Source organism: Bactrocera latifrons, unplaced genomic scaffold (genome assembly GCF_001853355.1).
Source record: "Bactrocera latifrons isolate USDA-ARS-PBARC rearing strain unplaced genomic scaffold, ASM185335v1 scaffold_45, whole genome shotgun sequence".
Lineage (NCBI taxonomy): Eukaryota > Metazoa > Arthropoda > Insecta > Diptera > Tephritidae > Bactrocera > Bactrocera latifrons.
Window position 1 is genome coordinate 203,235 of NW_017537101.1, and position 20,321 is coordinate 223,555.

General features: G+C 35.8%; 1 protein-coding gene across 1 annotated transcript in view; it reads right to left on the reverse strand.

The window, feature by feature from the left end:
- LOC108973012 (GTPase-activating Rap/Ran-GAP domain-like protein 3) overlaps positions 1–19,987 on the reverse strand; it is a 57,546-nt gene extending 37,559 nt beyond the window's left edge. Inside the window, exons 1-2 of the mRNA XM_018940001.1 lie at positions 19,821–19,987; positions 7,391–7,460 (exon numbers count right to left, since the gene is read on the reverse strand). Coding sequence (XP_018795546.1) covers positions 7,391–7,460; positions 19,821–19,987 — 237 coding nt within the window. The remainder of the gene's footprint in view (positions 1–7,390; positions 7,461–19,820) is intronic.
- Positions 19,988–20,321: the final 334 nt, after the last annotated feature.

The window sequence follows — 20,321 nt, forward strand, 5'->3', positions numbered from 1 at the left end:
AACGGTCAACTTGTAGTACCCAAAACTTTAAGAGAAACAGTTTTAAAGAAATTTCATTCTGATCCAACTGCAGGACATTACGGGCCTTATTTTTGGCCTGGAATGCGTACGGAAATTGCTCAATATGTAAAATCATGCATTGAATGCAGAAAGTACAAACCAACAAACCTGAAGCCAGCAGGTTTACTTTAAACAGTTTCAAGTAACCTGGTATTGAGAGCATCGCGCTTGACTTATTTGGTGCTTTACCTCGTACTGCGAACGGAAATCGTTGGATACTAGTCGTAGAAGACTTATGTAGTCGCTGGGTTGAGCTATTCGCACTGAAAGAAGCTTCAGCAGAAATTTGCGCAACCAAAGTTTTAAACGAAGTTGTTTTGAGATTTTTCGTACCTCGTCGTATACACGCAGACAATGGCAGCCAATTCATTTCAGCTGTAATGCAAAAACTTGCTTTCTGTCTGGGAATCAAGCAAACGTTTACACCACTTTATCACCCGGAGGCTAACCCGTGACCTTAAAAGTCAACTTTCAATATACGTCGATAAAGATCATACTTCATGGGATGAATGCTTACCAACCATAAGATTCGCTATGAATACGGCAAAATGTGATAGCACTGGTTTTTCACCAGCCTATCTTACATTCGGCAGAGTATTAAGAAGCCCTCTCGAAACACACTACGATTTAAAAAGAGTAATCGAAGCAGAAAACTTTATACCACAAATAACTCCGCATTAAACCAAACTTGCCAATATACTTAAATTAGCAGGAGAGGTACAAGAAAAACAGCAAGACTGAAATAAAACTTACACAGCCTTCATTCAACAGTGGTGATACAGTTCTTGTTACAACGCATTTTTTAAGCAAGGGTAGTGAGAAAGTGACATCGAAATTTGCGACACGAAGAGATGGCCCGTACCGCATCATAGCAAAAAGAGGTGCCTCATGTTACGTGATTGCAACAATTGATAATCCAGATGAGCCTATTGGAACACACCATCCAACAGCACTGACGCTATATGAAGGACCAAATGCTAAGCCGAAATATCTACACAGAAGACGAGGACGACCAAAAGCAGCATATTCAGCTGTAAACAAGCATGCAACAATCTATGTCACACAACAACAACACAGTAAATGCCCACAGTAATCATACCAACCCATCAATTAGAGTTCTACGTCCTGCGTAGCTTCTAAAACTGGATGCTACATCCATGTTAATGTTGGACGCGATCAACAACGATGCATCAAATTAAAGCGAGCGATTGCTAACAATTGGCCTTATTTGCGACTACACATGATACAATAATTTTCCTTCATTCACGCTTGGCCTCATATTGACAGACCACTCAAAAACTATTTGGAAAGAGGCGATTTAGCAGTTGCGTCACCCGGATTACAGCACAGACCTTTCCCCTTTCACGGTTCATATTAGAACATACTTAGTACCAAAAAATCAAATTTTTTCAGCACCCACATGAATAAAGTTATAGACACAAATAATTTCTAAATTTGTAAGGACTGAATGCGGAAAAATATGTTCGGGTAATAAGCCGAATCTCCCTTTGTTATGAAATATTAACCCAGATCTACAATACTAAATAAAGAGAGGTCGCGGAAAAGAATATGCGGACTTTATATCGAAAATATGATATCAGGAATCACTAACAAACTGAGTGAGTGTCGCTTTCTGAAAACGAGGAAATAAAAAAAGAATGTTCCGATTCGGCACCTGATTATCGATATATTATTTTACTCAAAATCAACTGTCAAAAAATCGGATTTAACCGGTTTGTTACCTCAATGATGTCCTTTCATTGTCTTCCTTATGTCATGCAAAGGGATTTCAATTAATTTCGAAGTAAGTGAAATTATAATATTTATTTATTTATCATGTAAGTAATTACAGTTAAAACAAATTTTGTTAAATTTAGCCACTCTGATTTCCTTGCTGTCTTCGTTGACGTCTTCTTCTTCTACAAAGAAGAGCTGATCTTACTTTCCTAAATGCTAAATCACCCAGAATTGTACTCGTTTCATCAACCTGAACATTTAATTTATATGCGTAAATCTGAATTTATCACATTTGGTTTTAGGTGCAACAAACAATCGTTAGGTGAAGGAAAATATTATTATCGTATTACCATCGTATTACCATGTTTTAGTATAAAAGCATTATTACATTGAACAGAAATATACTCAAACAATTTGTATCTGTGTAAACACATCGCATTAGAACGTAGTACTGAGCTACATATAATGTAACAACCCAGTCTGTATTTCCTATGAATCTGTTTTAAAGATCAAATAAGTGCGGGTTTAAACAATTATAATTTATTTCCGAAAACATGTTTTTTTTTCGTCTATTTACTCCTTATGTTTGCATAAAATGGAATGAAGTTTTTCAAATATTTTTCAAGTGTTAGGAAGAACGTCTAATCTTAATAATTTACAATAAACAATATTGTTTTAATAATTCTAAGTACAATATTTCCAACAAATAAAACTAATGTTAAAACCATTTAGGAAAGTAAGATCAGCTCTACTATTTAAAGCTCACTGAAGCTCGCTAACAGCGTAGTCGAAATCTGGATAACAACAAAGCAACTTGCTGAGTTTTTAACAAAGTCGAATACAATATGAAAGTGCTACCATCACTACTGGTGGGTGTATTGGTTCTAACCATCACCACCAGATTTGCGGGTGACGCTCAACCAACGGCAACTACAACAGTCTCGTCAGCTGCCACAACAACAACTACAGCAGCGTCAGCAGGTGCTACTACAACAACTGCAGCTCCAGCAGGTACCACAACAGCAACAACAGCAGCCCCAGCGGGTGCCGTCACTATAACAACAGCTGCTCCAGCAACAAATCCCGGCGGTAACGGCGGTAACGCTGCTGCGAGGAGGAGAAGACGAAGAAGACAGGCTGCTAGAAGAAGACGTGCAAGAAGAAGAAGGCGACGTCGAGCCAACCGTAGAAGAAGACGAAGACGTCAACGAAGACGTCAACGAAGACGTCAACGAAGACGTCAACGAAGACAGCAAGGAAGACAGCAAGGAAGACAGCAAGGAAGACAGCAAGGAAATCAGAATGGCTAGCTATAGCAAAATGTCCTTAAACTGTAATTACTTACATGATGAATAAATAAATATTATAATTTTACTTACTTCGAAATTAATTGAAATCCTTTTGTATGACATAAGGAAGACAATGAAAGGTCACCTTTGAATCTGAGGTAACAAACCGGTTAAATCCGATTTATTGACAATGGGTTTTATGAATGATAATATATCGAAGATTTTCGTTTTTCATTTTAAAGAGATATCTGCTATTAAGTTTGTACATATCTCGAAAACTACTATAGCTATGTCAACCAAACTGTATAGAGTCGTTTGTTCTATGCACTTCCATATACACTTCCAAAATGGAAGAAATCGGATAATAACCACGCCCACTTCCCATACAAAGGTTATGTTGAAAATCACTAAAAGTGCGTTAACCGACTAACAAAAAACGTCAGAAACATTAAATTTTACGGAAAAAATGTCAGAAGGAAGCTGCATCCAGGCTTCTTTAAAAATTGAAAATGGGCGTGGCGTCGCCCACTTATGGACCAAAAACCATATCTTAGGAAGTACTCAAGCGATTTCAATGAAATTCGGTATATAATATTTTCTTAACACCTTGATGATATGTACCAAATATGGGTGAAATCGGTTCACAACCACGCCTGAAATCTCGATTATCATTTTATCATGCGAGAGTATAAAATGTTCGGTAACACCCGAACTTAGGCCTTCCTTACTTGTTTGATTTCGGTTCGTTTTTTCCCTCCGTTCCGATGATTCTTGACTTGTTTGGATGTCAAACTCATAAACCCATATCTCATCGGCAGTTATAAGGCTCTCCATATATGTATGATCAGAGTTCGTATGATCAAGCATGTCCACAGAGACCTACTTACTGTTCTCTTTTTGGAAAATATGACAAATATTCATCGTTATCGGGACGACTAGGGCAATCATTTAAAAGCACTCGCGAGAGATGTCGAGCTTTCTTGCTATCGCTCTACCATTTTCCTGACGATTTCAGTTGAAAAGTTCGTCCAGTACGAGCATGTCTTCAACAAACTCTCAACCGTCTATATAGTCTATCTATAACTAATAGGATTGTGTTTTTAATGAAATTTAATCACCTTAAGTCTTTTCCAATATTTGCAAAGATTCCGCACACGAAATTTTGTTAAATAAATACAAAATTCTTTGTTCGATATTTTTCCACTGTAAAATCGTAACGTACTACTCACAATGCAGAGGGTCGAAAATAGGGTGTAAAACTGCCCTAGAAATCGTATACGTATTTCACCTGAAGATATTTTCTGGATTTGTTAAAGCAAGTACGAGTATGGAAGTTGATTCTCGCGTGATTCTGCACAAATAATCAATCGATCTGGCAAATGCATCAAATTTACTCAAAAAAAAAAAAAAAAAAAAAAAAAAAAAAAAAAAAAAAAAAAAAAAAAAAAAAAAAACCATTGCATACTTCCAAACAAGTAAGTGCATTGAAAAGCAAAGAAATGGAAATGGTGTGGCTCCATACGCATCATGACTTTGAATGATCAATTTGAAATTTTTCCATCATGATATTAAACTTACGAGTTCATAGATTATTTGTTTATAGTTAACGGTGATTACCCAACCCCTTAACCGAAAACCTAATAAAGCGCCATAACTAGGAACTAAATTAAGCTATAAAACTGTAACTTGGTACAGGGGATCGCAGTAGCAAGGGGCATGTGTTAGCGAAAAATACGTTTAATGTATATATCTCCTAAGCCACTAAAGGTAAACAACCAAATAATGCTTATCACTAATAAAAACTTCTACCGAAGGTGTGAAAATGGATGCAATCGGATGAAAACCCGGTTGAACTCCCCTTATAACTAAACTACTGAAGGCGCGATAAATAAAGTACAAAATGCGATAATGACGTAGAAATTTGGTATGACAAAGTTTGCACAAATAATACCTTTAGTTACCAGCTTATGACCGAAAATTGTTCAAATCTAACAAAAGCTGTTCAAGCCCATAGGTAGCGGTATGTGGACCAAAGTATCTATAGTTGACTTTCGATCGAAAATATCAGTCAATGTCTGAGATAATTGAAATTTAAGGATAATACTTTTCTGACATTTGTATGTTAAAAATTAGTTTAATTCAACCAATACTTTCTTTAGGCCCCATATACATATATGAGCAGTGAGCGGAGTTAGTGTCCTATTTCACACATTTTAATACTGTGTTTTCAATGTGATACATACAACCCTTTTTTTTTAATGCGATACGTACAACCGTTATGTCAACACAACTATTATACTCTGTAGCAGTATGTTGCAAGACTGTAACAATCGGACCGAATCATAGGAAAACATTATTTTTTTAACGCACGTAATGCTTCAAAGTAATGACATGTATGTAATCGAAAAATCCCCCACATCTTATTTAAACACCATTTAAGTTAAACAGATGTTTAACATTAAATATATATTATTTTGCTTTAATTCAATGTCCAAATTAGAGAGTTCATTTTATGTTGCGTTTATTTATTTGTAAAAAATAACCGGAAATGAGACATGTGCGAGTTTAGTACACCAGAAAATAATAAAAATAGTTGTGGAAATAAAAAAAATGTTTCTTTTAAAATAATATTTGCATGTAAATAACAAATTCAAGGTCAACAGATGTGTTTCGGGTATATATAGCACTGTTTCTCCGCTATTCAGTATAGTAACATCGTTACAAAAAGTTAAGACAACTATTAAAGAAATATAATGGCGAAATTTGCTCTACTAGTAACCATTTTCCTAGCCGCTGTACTAATAGAGGTGAATTCTCAAGTGATAACTCCAACAGCAACCGGTTTAGGCCCAATTGCTCGTCCTCTACGTCCAATTCGTGGCCCAAGGAGAATAATTATACGACGAGGCAACAATTTACGCCGTAACAACAGAAATGGTCGTAGAATTCGTGTCATTAGAAGGGCAAATAATGGCAATAACGCAAGGAGAAGGGGAAACATCAGAAGAGGCAACAACCAAAATCAGAGGCTTAGGCCCATTCGTAGAAACGGTCTAAATCGGAGGCCAGGAGCCCAAAGGATTCGTAGAGGGTGAATGTAGCTCAAAGGAATTAACGCGTACGTGTAAGCGACTGGAAACTTACATTTTTTTAACTTCAAAAAACTTATTTTTGTGAAGATAAAATAATAATGTACGTCTCGAATAAATACATATACTTATAAAAACATTTTTTTATTATCTCACTAGTATTAGTATACAAATTGACAGCAACAATGATTTTAAGGTAATCACACTTCTTACTAAATCCTGAATAGGGTAAACTAAGTTAGCCATGAAGTTTTGCAATACGCAGACGGAAACGTCGGAGACCCTTTAAAAAATATATGCATGAGCAGCCTGATGAGCTGATTCGATTTAGCCATGTCCGTCTGTCCATCTGTATATACCCGAACTAGCTCAATTTTTGAGATATCGAAATGAAATTTTGCACGTGTACTTTTAACTCTGCTTTTTTTCGGAATCGTCGAATTCCATCCTTACATATGGCTAGCAAACAAACTTAAAGTTAGGAATCAAATGCTTGTATAAAAAACTTTATTATTTGAAAATATTTCCGCCACTTTAACATGGATTATTGCCTATGGCAACTACAATATCCGAAGAAATTGTTGAGATCGGATCACTAAAGCATACAGTTGTCATACAAACTAACCAATCGCAACCAATTTCTTGTAAAAATCCATTATACCTATATTTATATAATGCTTTATTATAAGCATATGTTTCTTGTGTTTGGTTAGGCAGGCAGGAATAGCAGGAATCTCTTCACATTTCAATGAAGTCTGTAGTTTTTAAATACCATAGAACACATGTGGAAAAGTACATAGTGATTTGTTTATAATTCAGAGCGAAAATACTTTTATATAAATTAATGTTTTTGTAGATGAAGTTCGATATTACTAGGAACATTTTAACCACTTTTCCTTTATAAGCAATTTTCGGGAACAGTTAAATCACCAAATCTCAATCGTCGAAGAAAAAAATCTTAAACTCAAAATCCATATTCCGATATCGGCAGTTCCGACAAATACGAGGACATACAACTCGAGACGAACGTTGAAATAGGCTGAACAATTTAATTTGAGTATTTTTACGGTTGTAAAAAGTTTAATATTTTTATAGGGGAAAAATCTAAGTATTATAATAAAAGTTATCTATTTATTGATTTTGCTAAAAGTACTCGCAGTATATATACTTGTCTTTAAAACGTAAGTATAATACTTGTATAGTCTAGGAACTTACTTGGTCAACTGAACCATAATGATGTCGTGAAAAAACACCACGTCTTGATATTAATTCCGTAGCCGAAGAGCTGAAATGAAAGAACATTGAAATTGAAAATATTTTACGCTTGCCCATGTAAAGCTCCTAATAGCAGTAGTAGATATATTATTTTAAGGTCTTATACTAAGTGTGTGAGAGGTATAGTGACTTTTGATTCGATTTTATGATTTTTTTTTATTCCGACAGTCTTTATATTAGGCATAATGATGGCGGGAAAGGGGAAAGTAATGACCTGATTTTATGAATTTTTGACCCAAAAGCAAGTTATTACCAGAAAAAAATATTATTTCTGATTTTTAATAATATATCTAGCAGATTTAACGAGTCAGACATAGGCAATGAGATTCACATATTCATTATCTGGGGTTTAAACTTCAAAACCGGACATACATTTTATTACATTGAAATATAATAATTACATAAATATTATCACGCAATACGCATCTGTATAAATACATCGTATTAGAACATAGTACTTTTTGCTGTAAATAGTATTTTTTGAAGACCGCGCACGAGTCGGTTTAAACAATTGGTACTTTTTTGATATGTGTAACATATTACCAAATATGTTATTTTTTCGTCTATTAATTTACCAAATTTTTCTCAAATATTTGTCAAGTTCTAGGAAGAACCTAATTTTAGTAATTTGCAATAAAATTTCCAAGACTTAAAACATATATTAAAATTTATAAAAGTATGATCAGCTTTACTATTTAACGTGCACTAACCCTTACTAGCAGCACAGTCGAAATCTAGACAGAACAATCTACCGAGTTTTTACCAAAGGCGAATAAAATATGAAAGCGCTACCATACTTGTTGGTGGGCGTATTGGTTATAACCATCACTACCAGATTTGCGAGTAACGCTCAACCCGCAACACCGCCAACAGGAACAGCGGTATCAACTCCTACGGGTACATCATCTGGCCCATCAACAGCCGCCACCTCCCCAACAGCTACTTCCACAACAAATTCCAGTAGCACTACCAGTAATGCTGCTGCGAGAAGAAGAAGACGAAGAAGACTAGCTGCTAGAGGAAGACGTGCAAGAAGAAGAAGGCAGCGTCAAGCTCGCAGCCTTGCGCATAGATGACAACAAAGAAGGCAAAGACGCCGAAACCAGAGAGGCTAACTGAAACAAAATTACCATAAGCAAGTTTAAAATTTCTAAAAATCTTATTGCAAGGCATAATAAAGGTCATGGAAATACTTATTTAAATAAATAGAGGATACCGTAACTCATGGAAAATATTTTAATGTAATTTCTTTTAGTGTGCTTTATTGCCAAATGGATTTTGAGTACAATAACGCACTCGGTTTCGCATGCCTATACTTAAATTAATACTACTTCTGGTCTTTATCATGTGCGAATTAGGTTTCGATTAGAATTGTATTTTATAACTTTTTACTAATAGCCAAATATCAATATAAATAATTTGTTCTAGATTCTTACCCTCTTTCCAGATAGAATAATTTTTCCAAAATTTTTCCCATTTAAATACTCGCATTAGAGTGAAACGATTAAAAAATGTGAATGAATGACAATCACATTTGATATCTACTTATTAAATACTAAATAAAAAATTTAATGTATCTGATATACATAGATCTTCAGTTAATGAGTTATTGCACTTATACCTGTAGCAGATTTCAGCACAACTATTGGCGGTTTCACTCATTTTGACACCGTCATAGGAGATGTTGAAAATTCTTGAGAGAGTTTGTTTAGTACCGCTCTAATGTTTTGTGGGATGAGAACTTTATACCTCTCCAACAAATAAAGTCAGGGAAATAACTCAAGGTGCAAAACATCAAACAGAGGATCGGAATCCTAGCAATTGTATATATATATGTATATACAAAAATTTTGGAAAAATGATTCTAGCTGGAAAGAGGGTAAGAATCTAGAACAAATTATTTATATTGAAACTTGGCTATAAGTAAAACGTTATAAATATAGTTCTAATCGAAACCTAATTCGCACATAATAAAGATCAGAAGTAGTATTAATTGAAACCGCGAAACCGAGTGCGCTATTGTACTCAAACTGCATTTGGCAATAAAGCACACTAAAAGAAAGTACCTTCAAATATTTTCCATATATATATATATCCCACACTAACCGGCATATTCGACATAAGGTTTGTGAGAGAAACGAAAATCATGATATATATGTCGTATATGGGAGTTGGGCATAGCATTCATCCAATTTTATCTATTTTTACCAATACTACAAATTTAAAATGCCACATACTTATTATAAGTTCCCTGTGATTTATTAAGGTACCGCACTCACCATCACCAATCATATTGAGTAAAGTCAACCGAATGTTATACTATATATATGTTTATTTTCACTCTGTTTTATTATTTTATGCGCAAAGATACATCGTTATCTGTAAAAAACGATCTCTCATTTCATTACGATAACTCACATGTTGGTCATATATGCGGTATAAAGTCGCCTGTAAGTTCGGGTTAGGCATAGGTATACATTCATATGTATATAAGCTAAAGGTATTGTATATATAGTACTGACTCGATCCAACCCATTTTTGATGGATTGATAGATTATTTCAACGCCATTATTCGTTCAAAGCTTTATCACGTTATATTAATCGCTTCTTCATTTTTACCCAGGAAAGTGAATTACTGAAATTGATTTTAAAGTTGTATTATATGGGATTGTAGTCCGATTCTGCCCCTTTTCAATTTGTTACCTATGAATGTTAGAGTAATGTCACGTACAAAATTTTGATTTCACGTCAAAGTGGGCGGTGTCAAGGATATCGTCCAGTTTTTACCCCAACTTCCATTAGGGCTTCTCATAATGTGTAATGTTTTATTAATTTATCGCACTTTTTGTAGTTTTCAAAAGTACCGTTATATGGGGAGTGAACGGTGGTGTCTTGCAATTTAGATTTGATATTTAAGAGGTTTGTCTTGAGCAAGTTCAATTTTTGTAACTTAAGTGGTTTAGGAGATATTTACATTAAACCGCGTTGGGCATTGGTGGCTGATGAAAGCCGCTACCAAAAAAAAATTAAGTAACTTTTTTCTATTTAGTGAATCTGGTTAATTTTTTTTTTTATTTTGCAGATTGATTTTTACATTTAACAAAAATGAATAACTGGGACACTGAAACAAGTTTTTTTTATTGTCCACCGCTACCACGCGGTTCGTAGTGGAGTTCGTAGTTTCGGTTCAAAGAGAGTATAGGCGCACATTTGGCGGCAATCCCCCGAGCAGATGGACCATAATGAGACTTGTAAACAATTTTGCCGAGCATGGCATAATCAACAGAAGACCTTACCATCGAAACCATTCAGTTCGAACGGAGGAAATAATCGCTGCTGCCATACAAAACAATCCACGTGTTTCGACAAGAAGCTTATCTGTTCAAATGGGTGTAAGCAGACAGTGATTACAGTCAATGATGCACTAATATTTGGACTTATTCCCATATAAAATTCAAATGGCCAACAAACTGAACGCTGCAGACTTGCCGATTCGCTTGGAATTTTGACAGAAGATACTCCAATTAGTGGAAGAGGATGGAAACATGTTGAACTGTCTTTTCATGTCTGACGAGGCCCATTTCGATTTAAACGGCAACATAAACAAAAAAAATTGTCGAATATGGAGTGCTTCCAACCCACAGATACTCCATGAGACGGAATTGCATCCACTTCGTGTCACTCTGAAGACACCGTTTTGACTCAAATGATGATATAAGAGTTGAATCGAAGAAGGCCATCACAACGGAGGATTTTTCCAAGTGCTTTGATGACTAGAAAATTCGCTGGCATAAGTGTATTGTTGCGGGAGGGGATTACTCAAAATTCACTTATGAATTTGATCACAAGAGGACACTGTATAAACTTTTGTGCTCGTTAATATAAGAAGTTCTAAAATCATTTCTTTACGGATACGGAAATTAAGGGACGAACTGAATCGAGATTAGTCCGTTCTAAGCTACATTAATATCAGGAAAATATTCGCGTTGACCGATATATTTTAAATTACTTGTATTTACAACCTGATTTACACATATCATTCGTTTCATTTTGACACGCTTGAATCCCTGATCTGAGATTTCCGAAGTTTTGAGACAGTTTCACTTCGCAAAATTTTATTTCCGATGAAAGTTGACAAATTACCTCACTATTGGATTGCCAATTATTGGATTAGTGAAATAAAAATTTATCTGTAGTACTAGATCCCAGCATAAGAAGATTCATCAAGTCACTTGGCTGTCTCCCGATCGAAAAGCCACCAACCAGGTCGATCATGTTGTAATAGACGGAAGACACTTATCCAGTGTTTTAGACGTGCGTGCGCTCCGAGGTGCTGACATCGACTCGGACCACTATATTGTGGCAGTAAAGATTCGCACTCGCCTTTCTGCTGCAAAAAACGCACGAAAATAAACACAAGGAAGGTTCGACGTCGAGAAGCTGCAATCACAACAGATAGCCGAACGTTTTTCTACTCGACTGTGCAAGCTCTCTGAGAGCACTCTTTAATAACTCGGTATAAGGGAACTGTGGGACAGCATTTCAAGCTCCTTTCGTACAGCTGCAACCGAAACCATCGATTTTCGGAAAATGCAAAAGAACAGCTGGTAGGATGATCAGTACCGTGTTGCAGAGGAGAGAAAACAGGTTGCCTACTTCGTAACGTTACGATCGACCGCAACACGTGCGTGATGGGATAGATAGAGGGTTGAAGAAGGAAGCGAGACGTATTTGTGGACAGACAAAGAAAGAGGCCGAAATGCGTGAGTCTGAAGAGCTTAATAAGCTGGCCGACAGGGGTAATGCTCGAAAGTTCTACGAAAAAATGCGGCGGTTTACAGAAGGTTTGAAGACAGGAATATACTCTTGTAGAACCCCAAAGGCATCTAGTCACCGATGCCCAGAGCATACTTAAATTATGAAGGGAATAGTTCTCCAGCTTACTGAATGGCAATCGATAACGATGGAGCAGACGTTCCATTGCCCGACCATGAATAAGTTCGAATAGCAAATACCCGTCTGAAGAACAGGGAAGGGTTTAGCCTCCTCAACATCGCGTATAAAATTCTATCGAGCGTATTTTGTGAATGATTAAAGATCATCGTCAACAAACTTTTTAGACCTTATCACTGTGGCTTTAGACCGAGCAAATCAAACCTGACCAGATATTCACCATGCGTCAAATTTTGGAAAAGATCCGTGTAAGGAGAATCGACACACACCACCTCTTCGTCGATTTCAAAGCGGCTTTCGAAAAGGAGCTGCCATAAACTGGTGTTGATCAACACCGTTCGATAAGAAACGAGGTTTCAGTAAAGGCGACTCCTTATCGTGCGACCTCTTCAACCTGCTGCTTGAGAAAATAATTCGACCTGCTGAATTTAATCGAGTAGGTACAATCTTATATAAGAGTGTACTGCTGGGGTATGCCCGCGCCGTTAGTTCTGCTTTCTCCGCACTGCACAATGAATGAATAGTGATGAGGAATGCACTGCGACCTTTGGTCTATTGTGCCCTCTCCTTGCTCACACTGACTCGCCTAGTCCCAGGCTATCAATGAAGTCCAGTAGACTACTTGGCGCTAGCGAGGCAATGCGATCCCTATCCGGAAACAGCACTCCAGGTACCTTAGACACTGGACAAGGAAGAAAAACAAATGGATTTGGAAGTGAACGAGGGCAAGACGAAATATCTCCTGTCATCAAACAAACAGTCGTCGCACTCGCGACTTGGCACTCACGTCACTGTTGACAGTCATAACTTTGAAGTTGTAGATACTTTCGTATATTTGGGAACAGGTGACAATTGAGAAGTAAAGTCCTCTTTCGACGAACAAAATTCAAACTCTATAAGTCACTCATAATTCCCGTCCTGCTATATGGTGCAGAGGCCATGAGAGAGACAATGAGAACAACTGATGAGTTGGCGTTGCGAGATTTCGAGAGAAAAGTTCTATGAAAGATTTACGGTCCTTTGCGCGTTGGCCACGGCGAATATCGCATTCGATGAGCTGTATGAGATATATGACGACATTGGCATTGTTCAGCGGAGTAAAATACAGCGATTACGCTAGCTAGGTCCTGTTGTCCAATTAGACGAAAACACTCCAGCTTTGAAAGTATTCCATGCTGTATTCGCCGGGGGAAGGAAGAGGAAGATCTCCACTCCGCTGGAAGGACCAGGTGGTGATGGACCTGGCTGCGCTTGAAATATCCAATTAGCGCCGCGTAGCGAAAAGAAGAAACGACTGGCGCACTATTGTTAGCTCGGCTATAATGGCGTAAGCGGTTTCTACGCCAATTAAGAAGAAGAAATACAAATTTCACAAATTTAACAAAAATTCTCCCGAAATACCCATAGCATACAGAAGCACAGTTCAGAAAAATTTAATTTTTGTTGAAAATACTGCCGCAGTTATACGAATGCATCAAAAGCCCAGATGCATTTGCCTGAACAATCAGCTAGGTTGAGGCTTTCATTTTTGGTCTCATTTCCCCAATGGAAAAACGATTTATAAGGCGGAAATACACATTTTATTCACAATGCTGTTGTAAACGGGCATGTGCAATGAATATCTCAGCCTTGACTTTGTTTCCTTCTCTTTGGTAATGTGTTTCCCACTACAACTTGGCATTGTTTAAATTTTTCTCCTCTCTACTTCAACTCATATTGCGTCTTTCCAATTTGTTGATATTTATTTTCATTTTTGTGCTTTATTGGAGGGCTATGAGGAGCATTAAATGTGAAAGTGATGAAAGGAAATTTGTATTTCATGGCATAGAACTTGAAACATGTTGCACGGTGAATAATAATATTTTTATCTAAGCATTGATTGTAAGACCTACAAATAATCTAAATAAATATAAGGTTATACATATATAATATATATAATATATATGTATACATAAAAATTCATACATACATTTTGATATCAGAAATTAAGTAAAACAATTTAAACTTGATACATAGGATCATGGTAATGAGTGGAGTCTCGGGTTAAAATTTATTGGTAACCCGAAGGAGCCCGCAACCCCTAAGGAGTTTGAATATTTTCACAGTTTCTTTTGAGCCTAATTTTTCATTAGCATAATCACTCGTTGTAGAAAAAAACAGTTCAGTCCTTTGTTGTCGATCTAAAAGGGGGATACATAAGAACCATCAATCAATCAATCCTCTCTTACTAAAAAAACTCTCAACTTTGGACTGCTTACTTCAGATTCAGTTTTCGAACTAAAGATAAGCTATTAAATAGGGCATACTTTCTTTATACTGTTTGAAGAGTGCTCAAACAGTGCCGATGAAAGCAAACCGAAAGTTACGCTGTGGTGTGCCCATTCGCACTAATACGGGACGATATATAGATTACTGAAACTAATTAATGGAAAATGATGTATGTGAAGTGAACCTAAGCCAAATTACGCTTTGGTCAATATTACCACTAAATTTTATGAAAACATTCCACAAATCGAGTGATTTACACGATTTAACTCAATCGGAAGGTATAAATTACCATATTGTACACACTAAGGCTAAATGAACCCAATATACTGTGATAAAATGGAAAGGTTATATTTGTCCATTTCATCCCCTTCAAAGTAATTCCCTCCCGCTGCAATACACTTATGCCAGCGAATTTTCTAGTCATCGTGGAACTTGGAAAAATCCTCCGTCGTGATGGCCATTTGAGCCTTCTTCGATTCAACTCTTATATCATCATTTGAGTCAAAACGGTGTCCTCGGAGAGGTTATGTGAGTTTGCTGAATAGCCAGAAGTTACACGAAGATAAATCAGGCGAATGCTGTGGTTGCGGCACGATATTAGTTGGAAATGTAGCGAAATGATCACGAATCACCAATGCAGTATGAGATGGTGCATTATCGCACTTCTTTGTTCAATTAAGACAGAGTAAAAATCGACGAAGCGTATCTCAAATACTAATTAATATTTTGACGTGAAATTTAGCATAGATGTCAGAAAAAAATTTATCGATTCGAAAAATTAAAAATTCAACTTTCAATTTGATCACAGTATATATTATATGTATGTACGTATAAAATTACTTGGATTCCGATCCTCAGGTTGACATTTTACAACTTAAGGTTTATGTACATATAACTCATACACTTTCCGATATATTCACCATAGTGTTAGTTAGAAAAACGAAAATCAATATACAAGGTGCTTTCCAAAGTAAACAGAATTTTAAAAAAATACGAAACAAATGAGTTTTTCATAACGCTTTCCTTTCATGTGCAAATGCATTTTTCCGAAAAGGAAGAAGTCGCACGGTGCCATATCAGACGGATACGGGGAGTGCTTAATGGTTAAAATGTGATTTTTGGTCAAATAATCGGTATAGAGCGTCGATCGATGAGACGGATTCTGAGCAATTTTTGGTAGTCAATCAATTTGTGCGGAACAAACCGTGCACACACCTTTAGTAAGCCCAAATGTTTGGTCAAAATGCGATAAATCGATGTTTCGGAGATATTCAATTCCATTTCCATGAGTTTGAATGTTGATTTTGGCTAATTTTTGATGCATTCACGCGCAGTTTCGATGGAAGTTCCAGTGATCGCGGATTTTGATCGTCACTTATATCCTCACGGGCACTTTGAAAACGTTGAAACTACTCGTGCACTCTGCTACGGGATATGCAATCATCGCCATAAACTTATTTCACCAATTGAAACGTTCCGGTAAAAGTTTTATCAATTTTAAAACAAAATTTATGTTTGCTTTTTGTTCGAAGCTCATTTTCAGACCGATAACACAAACATACTGACACTTTGAACGCAATGCACTGTACTTCCAATCGATGAAATGTTATGAAATTCTCACTGGGCAATTGATAAAGATAGCAGATTCTAACGCACCAGTTTTGGCTGACATATGCAGCATAAAGTGAACTGGAAGTTCGAAAACCGGAAGTTCGAATATACCTGATATGGGAGGGAACGTGATTCAACACAATTTTGATACATAGGCTTCTCTCTGAAGTTCAATTGTATATCCCATACATTGACCGTTGCTTTCGATTAAAAGTCAACAATAGGTACTGTAGTCCATATTTCCTGTTTTTGGGGACTTGAAGTGTTTTGGTTGAATTTGGAATAGTTTTGGTCATAACGTGGCATATTTTAATATCCCTTTATATTAACTACTGTCTTGATTTGTACATTGGAAAATGAAATAATCAAGTAGGCGTGGCTGTAGTAAAATTTCGCCCATTTTCGCACTCTGACATTTAGTCGAAATTGGTCGGTCGGATCACGAGATGTGGGATTTAACCAAAAAGTAGGGGAGTGCCACACTTAATGATTGTTGTTTATATGGGGTCTAAAGCAAATTTTTTCATTCTAAGTTCAAATATACACCGTTATTAGAATATGTAAATTATATTAAGTTAACCCACATATGGGCTGATATATGCGGTATAAAGTTACGCGGAAGTTCGAAAAACTTTACATTAGATATATATTGACTATTACACAGACATACCACTATCAGGAACTAATTCTCTTCAAATTTAATTTTAAATAAAGCTTGTTTTACGCCTCTACCACGAAATGGGATCCAAAGTTTCGCTGGTTTAAATGTCCGCTTAGCTAGGTACCAAATTACCTTATATTATATTCTCTCCCTATTATTTTTTTTCTAATTTAGAGAAATCACATCCATCAATAAATAATCATTTAGGTTTTAGAACTTAGTAAGATATTTCTCACTTTATGACCGTTAAACGATATGTACATACATACACACATATTTACATATATAGGATCTTATATGCGGCCTCATACATAATTTCTCACAAAGCTTTGAAGCCTCTTATGCTCAATGCTTAATTAAAAAAGTATTTACAGATCTTTTAATTGCGAAGTGACTTAAGGGGTATTTTAGTCTAGAAATTTGAAAAAATGGAAATTTTTCCATAATTCGATAGTTTTGATATTCAAAAATATCTCCCTAAAAGTATTTTTCAAAACTCAAATTACTTTCAAAGTTATAGCCATTTTAGTGGCGTGGCAACTAGACCGGTTGAGCGAACTATCCATCTATATATTACGCTGCCCGAAACTTAACGTAAAACTTTAAACGCGTTTTTCTCAAAACTCCTTTTTTTGATGCGGTAGCCACAATATCTCAAGTTCTAATCAGTCGATTTATTTGAAATTTGGCATATATTCTTTAAATATATCTCTATCACTAGAAGCAACAAGAAATAAAAATTTGAAATTTATATTTAAAAAAAAATCGACAAAATTGAAAAATTAGTGAAAAAATCGACCTTTTTTTTGAGTAGCCGCCATTTTATGAGACATTTTTTATATTTTTTTTGGTGCTTCATGACATAGCGACATTCGTACTCATTAAGAATCTGTCAATTTTTTATTTTTCAGATAACGACTTGGGTACAAGTCATGGCCATGGGGACACGGCCTCCTTTTTTCCCCCTTTTCTTCAAGGACGCATAACTCGTTGATTTTTTTTTTTTGTTTTTTTATTTTGTGTACTATTCTAAGTTTAATAAACAAATGATAAAAAAAACGGATAGTAAAAATATCTAGTGTTCCTTTTTTATTAATTGTTGAAGAAAGCTCGAAATTCGATCCTCTAGGCTAGAATGCTCCCTTAATTAATGAGAATTGAAATCGTGACATATACGGCGGAATGGTTTGTTTAACTCGAAATTTGTTCTAAAAAATTTGAAAAGTAAAGGTCTAAACTGCCTGTTAGAGCGAGCGGGAATGTTAAAGTTAATATCAGACAAGAGAGATGGGCTACAGACTGACCCATTGATGAGTTTTACAAGAAATATTATACCAAGCTTTTCCCTACGACTAGCGAGTGTAGGGAGATTTATAAGTTTTAAACGGTTAGTGTAAGGGCGAAGATTTAAACTGGAATCCCAATGCAAATGATTTAARGMAAAAAGTAAAAATTGTTTTTGAACGGACTCTATTTTCTCAGAATGAACTTGATAACAAGGGTTCCATACCACGATGATGTAAAAATAATTTCTGTGGTAAGCGGATCTCTAAATTCTTTAGACCAACGTTTAACAAAACTTAGAGCACCTTTAGCTTTAAAAACCATGGAAGATGTGTGAATCATGATACATGTCTACAGATCTACGTGAAAAGCACATCGTTTTACATTTTTTAAGGTTTAATGGCATGTCATTTCTAACACACCAAGAAACTAGGTTGTTTAAGTCTGTTTGCAACTGACATCTTTCGCTATTCGAGGTGAATGATTTAAAAAGTTTTACATCGTCAGCATATAATAAAACGTTTGAAAACTTAACAACAGATGATATGTCATTAATAAATAACAAGAGCTGAATTGGACCAAGATGGCTACCTAGAGGAACGCCTGAAGGAACATTGATTATGTCGGAAAGAGTATCGTTAAATATGACTTGTTGAATTCTATTACTAAGATAAGAAGCAACCCATTTTAGAAATATTGGTTGGAAACCAAGAAGATCAAGTTTCTTCAATAGAATTGTATGGTTTACTTTATCAAAAGCTTTACTAAAATCTGTGTATATAACATCAGTGTTCTTATTCTCCCTAAAGCCCGTTGATACATGTGATATAAATTCAAGCAAATTAGTTATTGTGGATTTCCCTTTACGAAAACCGTGCTGAGAACAAGAAATTAGTGGAGAGATCCGGAAGGTTATGTCATCTGTTATAATTGCTTCAAAAAGTTTAGGTAYTGCAGACAACTTTGCTATTCCTCTATAGTTTTCAATAGATGACCTAAATGCACTTTTATGCAAAGGAATTATAAATGACTTTATACATTTAAAATCTTCATAAAATCTATATACATGCTTAAGTAAAACAAAAACAAAGTTCTTCTCTAAGCTAGGTAGGATGTCATTTTGAATGTTTTAGACCGCATTTATACAGTAGTATATTGGCATAATTTAAAACTTGTAAAAAGTTCAAACATCATCAAATTGGTCAGATGTACCATATTTGAATACTACTATCTGATTCAGCTTCGAGAACAAATAAATCGACACTTCATGCAGATGTCGCATCGACGTACACAAATTGCCATTTGTATTGATGTTGCGGATTCGTACGCCCAATGCATTTTCATTCAAACTAATATACTATGTGCGCACAAGTTCTATGCGCTTCTGATATGTGGGTAGTTGCTGTCGAAACGGCCAAGTGGCAACTGGTAAATTACTTTGATTCACAGTTCAATGTTTTCAATGTTGCGGTTGCAGGGAGAAGTGCACTTGAACCAGCTACTCTTAAGAGTACCAACAAATACATACGTACCTTTAACAAACTTATACTCGTATGTGACGCTTATATATACATACGTATGCAAAGCACTTACATAACGCTCGATGCCCGCCGCTGCAGCACACGCAAAGCTCCGATGTCCTTGTGCGGAGGGACTCGATGTGTAGTCGGTGGCGCGCATAAACTTTGACTGCGGTCACGTACGTTCTCCTCGCGATATGATCGAAAGATGGTGGCCAGTTTCAGATTGAAGCACAACATGATTGCCAGTCGAGAAGCCTAGTTTCTTGTTATTGTGTAAAAGTATTTTTTTTTTTTATAGTAAGCGAGTTTTACTTTTATGGTACATACAAAAACATTTTGTCACAATGCATTTTTGATACTATGTTATATCGAAATCTCGATTTGCTGTTCGACTTTTATAACATATATTTTTTCTATGCTTTGTTTTAATTTTCTAGCTGAATAAGGTTTGAGTTGTAGAGTTCGTTGTTTAAATTGAATTACTTTTATTATTGATAGTTGATTTGTGCGTACAATCAGAATATTTCTATGTTTTTGAAAACCACTTAATTATTTAATTCAATTTAAAGTA